At 33.6% G+C, this 18,464-nt stretch overlaps 1 protein-coding gene across 2 annotated transcripts in view; it reads left to right on the plus strand.

Annotated features, from left to right (window-relative positions):
- LOC129218503 (jouberin-like) overlaps positions 1 to 15,826 on the plus strand; it is a gene marked incomplete at its 5' end in the record, with an annotated part of 39,669 nt that extends 23,843 nt beyond the window's left edge. The window contains 4 exon segments of one of the 2 annotated variants that reach the window (XM_054852789.1): positions 3,023 to 3,101; positions 3,392 to 3,444; positions 9,217 to 9,281; positions 15,706 to 15,826. In XM_054852789.1, the coding sequence (XP_054708764.1) occupies positions 3,023 to 3,101; positions 3,392 to 3,444; positions 9,217 to 9,281; positions 15,706 to 15,781 (273 nt within the window). 2 annotated transcript variants of the gene reach the window in all.
- Between the last annotated feature and the right edge of the window lie 2,638 nt (positions 15,827 to 18,464).

Below are 18,464 nucleotides of genomic sequence, written 5' to 3' on the forward strand. Positions count from 1 at the left end.
ATTTCAAAAATATCATGATATTTTGATATTTTCGATATTTATTTTTTCAACTATAGTGTTTTTAATATAAAAAGCATACTAATCATAGTAATATTGTTCATTTATTATTAAAAATATCCAAAAAGTTATGTACTATATTTTTATGATGTGTAATACATCATTAATATAACAAAGTAATATAATATTCCTTTTTTACTTGTATTTTATATTCATAAAATTATTAGTAATGTAACAATTTTAATTCATATTAAAAGTGCCTAGTTAAGTTTTAAACATTGCTCAGAAAAAACGAAAATGTCTTATGACTGTTCACGGACTAATGTATATTATTTATTTCTGAATCATATAAGTGTAAAAGTAGCTAACAGAAGAAAATTGAGTAAAACAGCTAATGCTAAATTAACTCTATTAAAATTGATAGAAATGTAAAATGAAATATTTGATACAAATAATGAAACAAACATTAATTTTTAATCTACATATAGTAATTATAATATAAAAAAATCAAGAGTCATATGAGGATGCATAATTACTATTTTGAAGACTTTAGTTTGAGGTGATTGAAAATACCAGATATATATCAAAACATCGAATGTTTTCGATATTATGATATTTTCGAACCCTGACTGTACGTAATGGATTGATGAGAAAATCACTGATCCTAACTAAACTAACATTGTATAAAAAATGCATGTAAAAGTTAAAAAAGGATCGCTCCTTATCAAAAATGAATTTCACACATATGTGAGCAAATGGTGCAAACAGATTAATTGAAACATATCAAACTAGGTTATTCTAGAAATGCATAGGGGAAAGGAGGGAAGTTTTTTGAACAAGATTGGTGCGTTCACTTGACTACACCCATAGGTCGTATGGATCTAAAAATCAATAATTATAGTGTAGATTTAAAAAGTAAGTAGTGTAGATCTAAAAATTAGGTTTCAAGTAGTCCAGTTTCATGGACCACGAAACGTTTGATGCCATTGGAAGGGAAGGAGGGAAAAGAAAAAAAATATATTGATATCTAAAAACAAGTTTTTAACTAAGTTAAAATGTGTGCATTTATCTACATTCAGTTAATTATTGCCAAAAAACATGTTTTTGAATGTGTGGAAACCGGTCGATAATCTGCCCCGCAGATAATCCAGACTTAATTGTATAGTTCAATAATTCTCAAGAAAAACTTTTTCACCAAATTAAAAATAATGTCCTTTAAAATTTTTGATTAAAATATGATCTTAAATGTATTTTAATGAATACATCCAACATGTTTCAGAGTGGGACACTATGAGTGACTCAGCAGTTAAGGCAAATAATGTAGGAAAGTTTTTGCAAATTTTCGCTTTCAAATGTTATTCCTCATGTTTTATGAAAGCAACAGAGTTTTATAATTGCTCATTTTAAAGAGAATTAAATTCATTTTTTAGTTTGTAGCATGAATAATTTTTGAGAAAAAATGTTTTCCACAAAATTTTAAATTATAAAATTACAAATTTTTGTGATATTAATTTTTTTAAAAAATACTTTTCAAAAAAAATTCAGTGGGACCATGAAGGGTTCAGCTGTTACTAACAAGTTTTAGTGGAAATTGCAGTAATGTGCCCTACATTATTTGATGCAACTGATGATTCTTTTAAGGTCGCACTCTGAAATTCTGTTATCATTAAAGTACAATAAAAATCATATGTTTTTTTACAAACATTTTAAAAGTCACTATCTTTAAAATTTTTGAACTTAGTGTTTCATGAAAAAAAATATCAACAGTTATTCAAGTTACATAAACATATTAAATTAATGTGCATGAAATTGTTTTTAAAATGAGCTATCATTAAACTCTATAGTTCTTCTAGAACTTTAGTTATAACATTTTAAAGCTCTGCTGTCTAGTAAAAAAAAAGTGCTTTTTAACGCATTTCAAAATAACTCATCAATTATGAATGAATGTTAGATTTAAAAGAAAAAAATATATATAAATAAATTTTAAGTCATCAAAGATAATTGGTGAGCGACATTGGGTTGAAAAGGACCTAAATAATTTTAAAATGTGCCATTTAAAGGTCATATAAATTCCCTATTTTTTAATCTGCTGGAAGAGTGGGAACCCTGTTACATTATCCCGCTTCCAACGTCATTCTCTGTTGGTCTGTGAAAATTGCTATTCTAATAATGGTGAAACGTTTCAGATTTTGCATAGCACTTTTTCAGAAAATCTGCTTAATATGTTTTTCTAGAAACATCAAAACATTCTTTCATATGTAAGACTTACAAAAAAAAAGGGTTCTTTTTTTCCCCCAAGATAAATATGTTTAAATGTGTTTAAATCCGCTATGGATTTTTTTCCCCCCATCTTACTGCTCTTTTTTCTGTGAGTTGTAGGCCAAAAGGGTTTCCTTCTATCGTCCGATCACTGGATTGTTGCTTTCCAGCATATAAAAACCCTTTTTGCTTCAAAAAAACAAGCACTTAATTACCTTCTAAGTTACAATATTTTCATTTTTATTATTTTTTCTGGAAGAATAAAATTTATTGCAACATTTAGAAAGCAGAGATTTGGCTCCTTATAGCTTTTAGATTAAATGGATTTCAACTTCTCTTGCGTTATCTGATTACGTTTTTACTGTTGAACTAGTAGTTTCAATTGGTACTCTAAGAGTTCTTTTAACACTAGAACCTTTTTTTATCATTGATGAAAGCTTAGTCTCTGTGTTCTTTAGTTGAAGGAAAGACGTCTCACTGCAAAACATTAAAACTCTAAAACAATTTTTATTTGCAGTTGAATATCAAGAAAGAAATTTAGTTAACAAACAGGTAAATATTAAACATATCTCTCATTAGTGCATTGGGTAAGTCAATTTATGAACAGTATGTTTAGATTTCAAACTCTGCCCCATTTTTTCATTTTCCCACTTGGTTAAAAGTATTTTCAAGCGACTAGTGACTATATTCTGTAACTAGATATTTCTTGCTGTGTATTGTAATTTTTTCTTCTCTACTTTCCTTCAAGTGTGATTTCTTTTAAAAGGAAAAGTACATGTTTGATGTGAATCAAAGGACTGATGAAAATTCTGATTCTTCATCTTCAAAATGCATCAGAGATTCAGGTAAATTAATGAACATATAATGCAGTTTTTTTCCTTTCTTTTTTTTTTTCAAAACTTTTGAAAAGTGAGCACTAATGTAAATAGTTATGTTGGTATTTTTAACTCAAAACATCTGATGTACAGATCTGCGTATAAAACATCCTTTTCTTCTTGTTTTCAATATCTGCTGCATTAGTTGATGCTGCAGTCAGTTTTGTTACTATCCTTCTGTTTTGTATTTTATCTATGTTTATTTTTAGATAATTTTAATTATTATTCTTTATTGATTTTTTAAACTTCAATTTCTTTAGTTGTGTCTTCACAAATGTTAAAGAAGTCATTAGCAAGGCCTCAAGCAGAAACTGTGAGTAAAATTTCAGATCAAGTATATAGTTATTAAGTAAACATCCTGCAAACTCAATGCTCTTGCAATACATTATTAGTTGTTGCAACAACCTTTTTTTTATTATGTTTGTTATTGCTTATGTACATATGTTTATCTATATGAATACCCATGTATATATATATATATATATATATATATATATGAAAAAGCAATATAAAATTTGCTAGAAGGAACGTAAAATTGCATCAAAATCCCAAAATGTATTGTATGTATATACAAATGGTTCTCTGTTTAACGACTTTCAAGGGACCACAAAAAATCATCCTTAAGTAGAAAACGTCCTTAAATAGAATGTTTTTGACACTACAGTGGACCGTCTGGGACCATGAAAAGCCGTCATTAAATAGAGAAAGTTGTTTAATAGAGCTTTGTTAAACAGAGAGTCAACTGTATATATATGGTGTCCACCCTAATTGTGGACCAACAGCTAATTTCTAAACCGTTAAAGATAAGCGTATAGTTCCAATTGCAAAAAATCTTTAAATTGCATAAAGAGTCAAAATTCATGAAATTTTTGTCAAAAAATCAGATTTTCTGAAAAAATTACAGATTTAACTTTTTATACAGTCTCCCAGTCCTAACAATTATGTTTAGTAAAATACTTCTGAAACACTTCCATTTCAAATGAAAAATCACTCTTCTACGACCCAAATTGACCGAGTTATGAAGTTTTGAAAAACAACGGTTTTTGAAGATTTTATGACGTCAGCGGTAGAGCTCTTAAGGGGATGTGCGCAAATTGACAAAGTGTGTTAATAGGTTTAAATTAATTTTCATTCTTGACATCAGGAGGCATAATTAATGGTTGAAATAACTTCGCAAGAACAATTTGTATATTCAAAGGTCCGTTTATGATTAAAATTATTATTATTATTTTGTAATTACTTGTTTGTCATTTTGTTTCAAAAATATCTAATTTCCATACGAGAGTGATTGGAAAAACAGTTTTTTATTTCAATTTATGTAAAAGGATTTCAAATTACAGTGTATTACTGATAAAGAAAAAAAAAAGCTATTTATAAGGAAAGGAAATACGTAAAAAGTTTAAATGTTTAGAACTAGTTATGCTATCTCAGCCACAGACAATATATATATTTTTTCCCTCTCCAACACATTTTATTTGTTAGGCTATAACGAAAGTTTCTGCCCAAGAAGAAGGAAAAAAAGTATGCAGACTGTATTAGCGGTTGCATGAAACTTTCGTAACAGCATAAATTCTTTTTCTAAAACAATGCTTAACTTTAGATGCTCTTAAATTAAAATATTCCTCTTAGTCTTATTTACCTAACTCTTTTAGGAACTATACGCTTATCTCTAGCATTTCAGAAATTAGTTATTGGTCCACGATTAGAATGGACACCCTGTATGTATATATATATATATATATATATATATTTAAAAGAAAAAGTTAAAGATGAACTTGTGATTAAGAGTAAAACAAGGTTTGGCACAGTTGGGAGTCTTAAGAAAAAGGAAGGGTGCAAAAGCAATAACTCATGACTTTTAATAATAAATAGTAGTCAGGCAAAGGGGTTCAATATTATTACCCAGGAAATTAAATTTAAGATTTCTGAAACTAGTTTCTTAGATTTAAGATTTTGATAGGTAATTTTGCACAATGAAGAAATGTATCAAAGTAAATACAAATTGGATCGTAAATATATGCAACCTAGTGGTAAAGAGTAAGAATTTCAAGCACAAAATTCTCTTTTATGGTACAGCAGAAAAGACTAGCCAAAGTGAAACTGAAATTAGCTCGTGTTACAGAAAGTTTAATTTATAAATGACACATTGCTTTGAAAAAATTGTGTGCTTTATTGTTTCACAAAATGTAAAGGATGGATACCGCTTACTATGCTGAGAAAAATTTACCATGAGCTTCAGATTTTACTTAGAAGTGTCAGAAAAGGATGAAATTCATTGTCCAACTTAGCCTTTTCACTATGGCACCTGGGCAGTACTGCCATGCTAAGCACAAAAGTCGAATCTACACTTTTTATCAAAATTGAGTTGCACTCACCAGGTGGTTCTTTGTGACCTATTTTAAAAGTTAAACACTCACTATTGAACTAAAATACTATTATTGTCAATAAGGTCATTTTCATCTTTTTATCCTACCCTTAACATCAACTAAGGTTAGAGCTTAAATGCTGGTTCTTTTAAACTTCTGAATTGGTGGGGTGAAGAGGAAGAAACTGATAGATTTCAAGCTCCAATAGCCTTAAATGAACTTTAGTGCAACTACACCCAGAATTAATGCTACTGACTTTTAACAATAACTTCAAAAACAGCATGAAAGTGAAAGGTAAATGCCGACAAACCTTTTTACTATATGACCAAATAAATTGAACTCAAGAAAATGAATAAAAAAACACTGGTATTTATTTCGCAATACCCCAAAGAACAATTGTAACAGCTGCAATACTGTTCAGATAGAAGAGCTGGCACTTCCTACTCAGTATTAAAAGCAACATCAACAACAGTAAAAACATTTGAAACAACCTTGATTTTAAACTAACATCTGTTTGCCTAGTAAATCAGAAGAGGAACTGAAGTCAAATAAAAGAGTTGAAGTGCAATATGACTTATTCAATAAAGCCTTTACATTGGACAAACTTTAGACATCAACCGTTCAAACAAAATGTGGAAATGATGTACTTATTTGCTGCATGGTCTATGGAAAATTATAGTAAACAATGAATCTAAATCTATATAAAAAAGGAAAAAAAAGCAGAAAAATTAGGATTAAGAGAATGCCTTTCGACTGACTTAAAAGTGGGCTTTAAAAGATTTTTTTTTTTTTTTAATGCTTTTATTTCTGTTTATGTGTTTTTCATTTCTGATACTGAACTTTCTATTCAGTCCTATCTGTGGCCTCTTCATGCTTACTTTCAGTATTTTTTAAAATTTGCTGGAAGATGGAAGCCATACCATAGCCCACAGATATTCCAACATATCAGGAAGAATGCATACAATTTATATTTAATTATTATGTATAGTGTTAGTCAAATTTCAAGGTTTTCTTTATTTTGATCAGACCTGCCATCAGAGGCGTAGCTAGACCCGACTTTCGGGGTGGGGGGGGGGTTCTTCTTATATATATATATATATATATATATATATATATATATATATATATATATATATATATTGTGTGTGTGTGTGTGTGTGTGTGTAAATTTTTTTTAGTATTAAAAAAAATAAGAGGGAGGTGAATCTTACATACTTTGGAATGGGGTGCCCCAATTCCGATACTTGTGTCAAACAAAACAAAAGCAAAGAATTTTTTATTTTTTTAATGTTATGGAAAATTCAACTTTTTTTTCTTTTCCTTCCATTTAATTTAAAGTGAAATTTTCTAGCAACGTCTTGTCAAAACCAGTCTATCGAAATCAGGGGGAAATCAAATATCTGATGAGCGTGTTTCGTTCATTTCAGTGTGACTGCCTAATTAAGAGGCTAACACACATCTACAAAAGCTTCCATCCCTGAAAGCTAATAGATACTTCCATTTCCGCCTGTAAACTGGATGTTTGACTTTCAATCTCAGACTCTGGTGGTCAGACTATAAAGATATTATATTTATAAAGATATATCTATAAAGATATTTACTTTTAATTTTATTAGCTGCTTTAGAATTTACATAAATATCTATTTGAGAGAGCAACAGCAATTTTCGGGTATTATAAACAGAAGCCTCTTTTATTTTTTACTTTTTAATCCGAACCAAGCTAATAGAAATAATCTAGATTCATCTCGTTTTTAAACATTTTATTAATGTAATGCTATGCAGTTTTTCTTATGAATTAAAATAAAATTACCTTCAGAAGGGTCCGATGGGACTAACGCTGCTTTGCAGACTGTACTTCATTTTCTTCAGACGACTTTAACTTTCTCTTTTTAGAGCAATCCTTTTGGTCATTTTAATTTTTTTCTTTGAGTTGAAAAAAGCTTGTTATCGGTTTTGCTCGCTTCATTATGCAACAACTTTCACTTAGAATGTACTATTTTAAACAGACTGTACGTTTCCAAAAGAATACGCAGTAAATACTGGCTGAAGAATCAATGTGATTGCAATGGATACTCTGGTTAGCAAAGGTAGTTTTGACTATGACCTATGACACACACGAGACCAGACCAACAAAAACCTCTATCGTCTCGAATTCCGGTTATGCTATCATTTTCGGATTCGAAGCCCAATGGTCTTCAAAGCAGCAAACAAAAACATTTTCTTCAACTCAGAAACAGAGGAATAGTCTTCAAGAGCTGAGGAGGCAGTACATGTGTTCCACGAATCGGCTTTCCAGGAAGATTAACCAAAGGACAGTCGTTTCGCGCACTTTCTTGAAAGAAGAGTTAAGGGGTGAAATTCACAGGTTTGGCATGTTAAGATGAACATTAAAGTTCATGATTAAAGGTCATTCAAGTTAAAACACATTTCGCTCTGTTATCTGGATTAGTACTGTTCTTTGGTTGCTCTCTTTCTTAAAATTGTGATTCCTTAGAAAACCGAAATGAAAGGAGTGAAAAGAAAAATTGTTTTTTTTCAAGTGATGAAAAAAGGAAAATCGTAGACTACTGGCCAAGTTAGATTTGCTGCAATTGCTAACCTCAAGAGGATAAATAATGAATCCAAAAAAAAAAAAAATCAGGGACCAAAAAGCAATAAAAGACTTTTTCTTGAAAAAGATATGCTTCAAGTTTCTTTTACTGTCAAAATGATTCCTTAAACTCGCAATAAAGCACTCAATAATGTAATAATAGAATAAATACCTAACAAAACTAATAAAGAGGAATTTTAATTAAGAGCCCATATTGTCTTTAGTATCGATTTCAAATTTTCACCATCATATTTCAAATTTCTATAAAAAGTTTCTTAAAGCCTCCGTAATTCAAAACCTCTTTATCTCGATTTTTTTTTAAATGTGAAATTCGAAATATACAGATTTGACTGTATGCAATATTCTCACTGCGCGGCTCATAAAATTAAACATATTTAACAATTTGCAGAATCTATGACAAAGAAAGGCTGGCCTATACCTGGATTTAACAAACAATCTCATTTCTAAAGCGAAGTGTCAAATTTCACTCAATTATCAAAAAATTGTCGCAGCAGAAGGAGGGGTCTTTATACTTGAGGGTCACTCATGGAGCAGATTTTCAATGGCATTGGGGGGGAGGGGAGCGAAGTGAATTTTTGACCTTTGTTACACAGAAAAAAGTCGTAATGATTTTTTTCTTTCTCTTCCCTCTTCTTTTTCTCTTTTTTTTTGAGACTAACGTTTCGGGGGGGGGGGGGTTGTCCCCAAAACCCCCCCTTAGCTATGCCCCTGCCTGCCATCAAGGGAGTCAATTTTCCCTCTCCCTTGAGAAAAGATATTGTTTTTGCATATAAATGGGTGTGGTTTTGCCGATTACATTTACATTGAGCGTACGCCCCGCCCTCAATTCGTGAAAAAAATCGAAGTGACGGGCCTGGTTTGATTTTTTTTCTACATTTTTTTTTTTTAATTCCAATTAGGAATTACCATATTCATCCAAGCTGTATCTTTTGTGTTTTTAGCAAAACCATTTGTTGTGAGTAAAGTTAAAATTTACTTTTCTTGCACATTTCTCTGTCTCTCAATATTATAAATTTAAAAAAAATAGCTTCATTGTGTAAGTATTTCCAATAAACATATCTATTCTGTATTTTCATTTAAAAGTTGTTACTTGTTTTTATGCTTCTAGAGCTCCAGTACAAAATGTCAAGAATTCAATGAAATTATGACTTCAAACAATCCCCTCAATGCAGTGTAAGTAACAAAAATGATCTGTAAGATAATTTTAACAAATTATCTAACTAAAACGTTTTTCACTACCTAAAATTCATAATTATATGTTCAGAAAGCTTTTGAGCACTTGCAGTATGCAACAGTTCTCTTTACAGTACTTAACTCTTGTTGAATTTGATGTTCAGACTTCAAAGTGCATATGAATTTTTGCAATTTTTTAGTAATACAGATGTGTGCTTTCACTGTGTCATAATCTTTTTATCTTTCCTCCTGAGTCTAAGTAACAGCATTAGTACTGTGAGGACAGAAATTTTCCAAGAAAAATTTTATGAAATGAGAATTATTTTGCTGTATATATTTTGGGAATTTTTTCTATATCTAAAGGCCAATTTTGTAGTTCATTTTTTGTCTCACATTATTGATAACATTTATCTTTTTTTTCCCATTCACTGATTTATTTTAGTTTCACTTAAGCTAAAGTTTTCCAAATTTGTTCACCTCTATTTTTCCTAACTTATATTGGAAAAATTTGTTCATTCCCCAAATTTCAAAATCTGTGCTGGATATGTATAACATTAAGTTTGATACTACAGTGGATGTCACTGGTTAATTGAATTTAACACTTTAATGAATCAAAGTGTCAAAAACAGATCAGAACCCAGCTTTATTAAATAAGCCGCTTTATGTAATCAAAACTGTTTAGAACAAATATGATTCATATAAGCGGCGGCCACTGTGCGCTTTGTATATTGCTTCATTTGCAGATACTGTAGTCTCGAAAATCTGGAATCGTTGTGGTTGTGGCGATTGAAACTTTAGATTTTACAGGTCATAGCTGAATTTGATAAATGCCATTATGATTAAAAATGCACTATATGTTGGAAATTAAAGATTATCTCTTTGTGCTGGTCCTTCTATTGCATATTTAATGTGTGAATTAAAATTTTTGTTAACATTTTTTTCATTTTCAATGGTTTTAGAACTCATCAAATTGCTATCACCGTTTAATGAATTGCGATATTGATAACATTTTAATTTTATTTTTCTCATCTTTACAAAACATAATAATTGCAAAGCTTCACTTTGCCTTTCTGGAATACTAAAGCTGTAAAGATCGTATTTTTTAGAATTTTGAAAATCTTGATTTTATATTAAATGGATAAAAATGTCCGCAAAATATCATATCTTTACAAATAAAAATGTAAACTGAATTATGTTTGAAATTGGCACCTTATTTAATCGTCTAAATTTTAGCATTTAATGCTAATTTACACACTTAAACACAGTACAGTAAACTCCTGATTATCCGCGAAATAGTGTGACATGATAACCGTGGATAAGCAAATTTTGAGAATCGGCAAATTCGGTAAAAAACAAAACTAGTGTTTACAATAGCTTTAAAAAATTAATAACAGTTGCATACATTTAAACTACAGCTAAAAACGATTACAGTGAACATAAACAAATGTATGTAAAAGCTAAACAAGGATATATTCGCAACTGAATTACACAGATACATAATCAAATCATGCAAGCAAATAAACTGAAACAGATCAAGCTAGGTTACACCTAAAACATATAGAGGAATCGAGGTTTTTTTTTTTTTGACAAAACTGGTCTGATGACTCGTTTTGTGCGTGAGTAGTGTAGATTTGAAAATCAGTAAGTAATTTTGATGTAAAAATCAGTATATAGTCATGATCTAAAAATCAGTCAGTAATTTTGGTCTAAAAATCAGCCAGTAATTATGATCTAGAAATCAGCAAGTAATTTTGATCTAAAAATCAGATTTAAACTAGTAGTGTAGTTCTAAAAATCAGTTGTGTAGATTTAAAGTTGTGTAGATCTAACGTGGACACGCTGTATATGCAAAGGTTCTGAGTAGGAATTAAATCTGAAAACCTTTCTGACTGCCATGCTGTTACGATTGTCTCCCTAAAGAAAACTTAAAAGCGCATTTTGGAATTTGAAGACTTCAAATCTTTTCTTTGTGAAAGAAACGATCTGTAGTTTCAAGCTGTGTTGGTTATAAGGACTCTACTTCTGTGTTTCGGATAGATAAGTAGTCCTATCGTATACGCCGCACGTGCAATAATTTACTAACTAAAAACAAAAGTTCATCGGATAAGCCCCCCGTCGTATACGCCGCAGAAGAGCGTATCAAAACATGGCGCCCCCCCCCTCTCTCTCTCTCTATATATATATATATATATATGTATACACAGGGTGGTTATAAAATAACGTGAGGTGTTTAGAGCCCTCTAGCAAGTGAAGTATTGGACAAAACATTGCCAAATTTCTTGAGCGTACATAGCAGACCATGGGATTTCAATTTCTACAATAAAAAAATATAAATATTACCAAAAGTCAAGTTTTGGCACTTCATAAATGTATTACTTGCAAATACTAAAGAACTAAATGCCAAAAAATGCAGCACACATCAATTTTTTGCTACAAATAATTGTTGCTGACAAATGAGGTTCAATAAAACCAACAAGAAATTTCAATTTGTAACAAGAGAAGATTTTTACGAATAGTCGTCATGCAGAAATTTCGACTCGGCAGCAAGGATTTCTTTCTGAATAATATTCATGTAAGATGGTGCACCACCCCATGTTAGGTTTTAGGTACTGAATGTATGGCGGCAACATTTCTTTAATAGGAGTTTTATTAGTCATGCATTTCCTACGGTATGGAGACCATAATCGCCCAATCTTTCATCTTATGGTTTTTAACCATGGGGATTTCATAACGGTATTGTGTATCTGCGATATGTTCCCGATATCACAACTTTCAACTAAAAAAATGTTGCAGGTAAGTGAAATAAATCCCCTTCCCCCCTCCCCAGAGGTGTGGAAAACAGTGTGGATTCTATGCAGTACCTGGAAAATCTCGATGTTGGTCATATTGAACCTCATTTGTTGGTAAACATCATATTTTTTGAATAAAATTGATGCATATTTTATCAGTTTGCCTTAAATCCTTCAAGAGTCGCAGTAATACACCTTTTCAACGCTAAAAGTTCCCCCTGGTGGTGATTTTTGGTACTAATTTTTTTTATTTCAGAAATCGAAATCCTATGGTCTACTGTCTATGCCCATGAAATTTGGCAATGTTTTGTCCAATACTCCACTCACTAGAGGGCTCTGAACACCTCACGTTATTTTATAAGCACCCACCCTGATATCTCTATATGCATATGTATGGATGCGATTATTTATTATAGTTGAACGAAACTGTAAAAAGCTACTGCACTTGTTGATGATGGAAATGGAGTAAAAAAATAAAATAAAAAAAAGATCGGAAAATGCTACGGTTAAACAAATAACTAGTGTTGCCGGATGACATCTACATTTGGTTGGGTGAGAAGTTTTCAAATCATTGTGTTGCAGTTGATCGAAAAATTGTTTAACTTTTATCAATTGATTTATTTTTTTACTTTATCATCATTGAGACATTTTAAAACATTACTCAGACTATAGGGACTCTAACTCAGAAAAGCTAGCGATTCCTCCATTTTTCAGCCTTGTGAAACGTATAGTACCATCACGAATCTGGCAACACTGGAAAGAACAAAAACGAACAGCGGTAAAATTTGACAGCTCTACTATCGTTTTTTAATGAATTTTAACATTGCCGCTCGATTGCGCAAACATGAGAAACACTAAGCAAGAAGGGTGGGGGGGGGATTTCTTCAGATACGCCGCAGATGTTAAATTTCAACTTTAAAACACGTATAAGCCGTGGCTTATGTAACCGAAATTACGGTACATATTTATGCATCCCTATATCCTGAATCTCCTGTTACTACAGGGTTTGTATAAAAAGTAACGGGACTGAGCTTAGAAAACATATTTATTGGCAGAATTTCTATACCTTTTCTCTAGAAATCTTCGAAGTAGTCCTCATGCAAGTCGATTACCCTTTGGTACCGGATTTTGCAGTTCCTTAACGCCCCCTGGAAGTCAGCAACCCGTAAAGCTTCTAGAACCCTCATCGTAGCGAGTTGAACAGCTTCCAGAGTTCCGAACCGCGTCCCCTTTAGTACTCTCTTGACCAGTGGTTGGAAGTAGCGTGCTACAAGTAGCGACGCTACTGTAGTAGCTACATTTTTTAGTAGCGATTTCTGAAACCTACTTTTAAATAAAGTTTCAGCAAAAAAAAAAAAAAAAAACGCATTTTCAAACAAATCTGACTGGTGCAAGTCTTACGCGAGTAAAACTTGCACCAGTCAAATTCGTGAGACTGAAAAATACGAGCTGACCTCTGACATTATTTTGACGCCTGTATCTGTTTGACGATATTAGTTTGTTTGGCATAGAAACTTTCCCATTTTCCCAATATTCACCTTGAATAGAGCAAGGCTTAGAAAGAAATAAACGAATTTTTTCCGTTTCATGCAAACTTTGCCCGTTAAGCAAAAAGCTTTCGGTATCAATGCCATTTGCCCATGCAATCGAACCTCAACTTACGCTAGGGATGCGTTTCAAACTTTGGATAAACAGCCCGCTTATGTGAAATTATGTTTCATCAACTTCATATTTAGAACGAAAAAAATGCGATTTGTACGTTAACAATCTGATGTTTCGAGTAGTACGGTGCGGGGAATTTTGGCTTTCAGTGATGCTAAAGGGAAATTCCATTCACGAAACTAATATTTAGTACCCAAGAAAGAAGGTGATATAAGCCCTGCGCTTCCGCTCCGAAAATTTTCGTGTAGCGGGCGAGGAATTTGCGTCAGCTGCAAAATTCGTTTCTCGAGTAAAACTTGCTATATAGACATTTTGCATTAGTCGAATTGCGTTGTAACCCGAGTCCCCTGTTGTTAAAAATTGCACATTGAAGTAAAGTAAGCATTTTTAGTTATGTTTCATGTTTCGGATAATTGGTAGTACCGTTTGGGATATTTTTTCCTATTTCTTAATTTTTTTCTTTTTTACTGATTGAGTGTTGATATATTAACATATTAAATGTCAATTATTAAATGTTGTGAGTTTTTGAAGTTATTCGGTAAAATAGAAAAATGCTTTTATTTCATTTTATCAGGAGCGTAAGAAAAGAGATGGTGTCCAGGTCCGGAACCCTAGTTTGAAGCTGAAAAACAGTTAATTCCTACGAAATATAATTTCCTTTAAAATTAACTCATATAATGAAAAGTAAAGTTTTTCTCTTTTGTTTAAAAGATGCTTTTCATCATCTTAATCAATTTTATGTATATGTATGTCTATGTAAAATTTAAATCAAATTATGACTGGATTTATCTCAATTTCAAGTAGCCGAGTTGCACTTCTTGAATGAAATACTTTTTACTGTCAGGAAAGGATTAAAAATTTGATGGTTGAATTCCTTCCACTTTTAAATCCTTTCTTGCAGGAAATATTCGTGCGAATGGTAAAGAAATGTTTTGACGATTCGTTTCAGTAAAGGAAAGAAAGAATAAATAATTTATAGCAATATTCCATGTTCAAATAAGCCAATATATCAATCTGAGCGTTTTTTAAATTTTGTCATTCAATCCTCAAACGGTGTGTATGTGTATGTTATTTTATTTTATTTATTTATTTTTTTTAAGTAGCGAAGTAGCGACTACATTTCAAAAGTAGTTAGTAGTTGCTACATTTTGAAAAAAAGTAGTTGTAGTTAACTACATTTGTGTTAAAGTAGTTGTAGTTGTAGTTCGCTACAAAAAAAAATGTAGTTTTTCCAAACACTGCTCTTGACCTTGGAGAATAGGAAGAAATCCGGTGGTGCCGTATCCGGCACATGACGCTCCTTTTGCTCGGCCGTCAGGTGTTTTGGCACCAGCTTTGCATAGATCTTCTTCATGCCCAGATCGTTCTTAACAATGTCTTGAACGGTCATCTTATCGATCCCGACCTCTTCTGCGATTGCTCGGATGACGGTCAGTGTTCAACACATCACGCACGTTTTGCACATTTGGGTCCGTGTGACTGGTTGATGGACGTCCGGCGCTCTGTTCGTCGTGGACTTCATCGCGGCCCTCTCGGAAATTCTTATGCCACTGGAAGACTTGAGTTCTGGATAAAGCTTCCTTACCGTAAACCTCATTGATCATTTAAAGAGTTTCCGTAGGCGTTTTCTTGGGTTTGACACAAAATTTGATGTTAACACGTTGCTCGATGGTACGCTCCATTTTCACTCCGACGAGATCACTAAACACGCACTGTTCTCTCGCACGATGCTAACCCTCCAAGCGTTTGGAGGCAACTGACTCGGATCCGCCCCCCTTCCCTCGATCCCCCACCACCACTAGAGCACCAACAACCGGTTTACAAACGTTTTACCTGGGCGTCACAAACTCAGTCCGATTACTTTTTATACAAACCATGTATATATGTGTTGAAACCTTTGCTTAATGAACGTTATGTGTATTAAATTAAAGACAAACCATAAGTATGATGTTATAAAAAAATTTTGTTTCCAGTTCAACAAGTCATCCTTCATTGCTCAAAAGTTCAAAAAGGGCCCAGAGGCGCGAAAAGATTAAAAGATGTAAATGACAGATAGAAGTTTGAGAAGACTATTATTTGTTTGTTAAACTGTATTTTATGTGAATAAAATGTATTTTAATATTGTTTCACAATATTTTCCCCTCAATTAAGATTTATGTTGGTATATTCATTTATTACATGTTGCTTAGTAAAGGAAAAATGAGTGATGAGAAACTGGATTTTCATTGAAAATGGCGCTAGAGCGCAGTGTCGGTCTTGGACCATCAGAGACCTCCTGCAAACATCTACTCTTGTGACAACGAAAGATTTCAATTAGGAAAAAGAGCAGAATCAATGAAGTCATGCAGAAGCAGAAACGTAGCAATTAATCCGATGTCAAAAAGCACCTTTTAGGGGAGATTACGGAAGGTCACTGCGACCTTCCAAAAAAATCCTCATTCGGCAAACTTTGCTGACGGATTGGCAAATTTGGAGACAATATTACGACATTGAAATTTTTTATTTCTCATTTAAAAAGTTTTAAAAATGATTTTAAATGAAGCCTAATGTTCCTTCTCATGAGAGTTATCATTTATGCAGTGACGTTACTACGGGGGAGGGGGGGAGGTCCTCCCCGGATGACATCCAAAGTAAATATGCAAGTTTTTGAAAAATACAACCATTTCAATTCAGAAAATGTCCCCCAATATTTTAATTACTCTATCAAACGCAGTTGTATCACCACGTGGGGGGCGGGGGAGCTTGCTCTGAGAAACACCCTCTGTAGTGATGCCAATTTAGATTTAAGAGTTTATAAAAAATATAACCTTAGTTGTGAATTTGTTCTCCAACATTTTAAATTATACGCTCAGGAACGTTGAAAATAGCGCCCCAAGAAAGAAGAAAGGTACAATCGCGAAGTTTTGCATAGAGTGACATCTGATATGCAAATGATCCAAGTTTGGTGTCAATGCGCATGACCGTTTACCCTACAGTATCGTTTCAATCGGGAAAAATGTGCTATATAAACCAGTGCATAATTAGAGATTTATAAATGTTACGATTACATCCCGATTGTTGGAGAGTCTTAATGAGTGAAGGATGCCAGGTCGATTAGTTTGAAAGTGTTTCTTACAGTTAAGCGAGTTTGAGAGAGGTTTGATCATCGGCATGAAAATTGCAGGCTGGTCGACGAGCCGTGTTGCTGCTCAGTCGGATCGTTAGGAGTGTTCCGTTAGAAACTGTTGTAGGCAGTGGACACGAGATGGTACCCACGAGCAAAAAACCGGGTCTGGAGCGACCAGGAAGTCGACGAGGAGAGATAATCGAAGGATCGTGCGGCAAGCACTCGTGGATCCCGCAGTGACCTGTTCCACCATGCAATCAGTAGTAGGGGTAGCAGTTGTTCCTCGAACCATTTCTAAACGTATTGCGGCACTGAATCTGCAGTACAAGTGCCCTTTTCGCGTACTTCCTTTTCCACCAAAGCATAGGCAATGCCGTCTACAATGGTACGGAGGCAGAGCGATGTAGGATGTCACTGACTGGCGAAAGGTGGTGTTCAGTGATGGATCCCGGTTCATTAGATGCCCGGATGTGGAAGTGCCCTGGAGAAAGGTACCATTCAACCCATTTTATCGCACTACACAATGCCCGAACAGTGAGCATAATGGTCTGGGGGACCACAGCCTCTGATAGCCGATCCACTCTAGCTGTGGTAAGTAAAACCATAACGGGTCAGCGTTATTTTAATGAACTTCTGCAACCATATGTAGGACCGTTCCTAAATGGTCTCCCAGGGGCAATTTTCCAGCAAGATAATGCTCGTCCGCATACAGCTACAGTTGCTCAAGACTTCTTACGTCCTTTTCAGACTCTTCCATGGCCAGCTACTCCCCCGACTCGTCCCGTATAGAGCATGTATGGGATCAGCTGTAACGCTAGACGCCGCCGTGTATCGCTGTACAAGATTTAGAAGTGGCTGTTCAAAATTTGGGGTCCATCTGCCTCAGGACAACATCAGACGTTAAATTAGCTCAATGCCGGTTCGTGTTACGGCATGTATTGCAGCAAAAGGGGGTCCAACGCGCTATTGAAGTAGCTCGGTATTTACCTCTTTTCTTAGCCCGTATTTGTTTAATTGCCTGGATTTTTGGATCAAGTGTCCCTCTCACCAGCATTATAATGCATATTAAATTTCACTTCAATTCAATGCTTCCTTCCTGGGGCGCTATTTTCGATGTTCCTGAGTGTATTTAACCTATCAAGCATCATTATGGGGGAGTGAGAGGGAGCATTGCACCAGCTGACATCCTTTTGGGAGGTGATACTTAAAATGCATTCAAGAACTTCTGAAAATTGAGCAACGGGTCTAAAAATAAATACAGATTCACTGATTAGTCGTTATTCGTTAAATCATTTTTTGAAGTTAAAACTTCTTTAGGCGCGTTGAGCATTTTTGAGCTGGGGAAAAAACCACAAAGTCTGTTGACCAATCCGGTCGTGTTTCATGTTTTGATCGTAACGCACATGACTTTGCCATTACGAAAGTTACGCTTTAATTGGAGCGTCGCTTGCTGCTGAACTAGAACTACCGCGGTGTGACCACGGACGTTCGGAAACACAGCTGTTCTACCAGGCTTCCTAGAGAAATTCCAGATACGTCATAACCACACTGGACTAACCAGTCGGTGAAGCCGGTGGATTATTTCCGAACGCAGCCTTGGCGGCACCGAAAGGCCGTCACCTCACT

This window comes from Uloborus diversus, chromosome 3 (assembly GCF_026930045.1).
Source record: "Uloborus diversus isolate 005 chromosome 3, Udiv.v.3.1, whole genome shotgun sequence".
NCBI classification, from domain to species: domain Eukaryota; kingdom Metazoa; phylum Arthropoda; class Arachnida; order Araneae; family Uloboridae; genus Uloborus; species Uloborus diversus.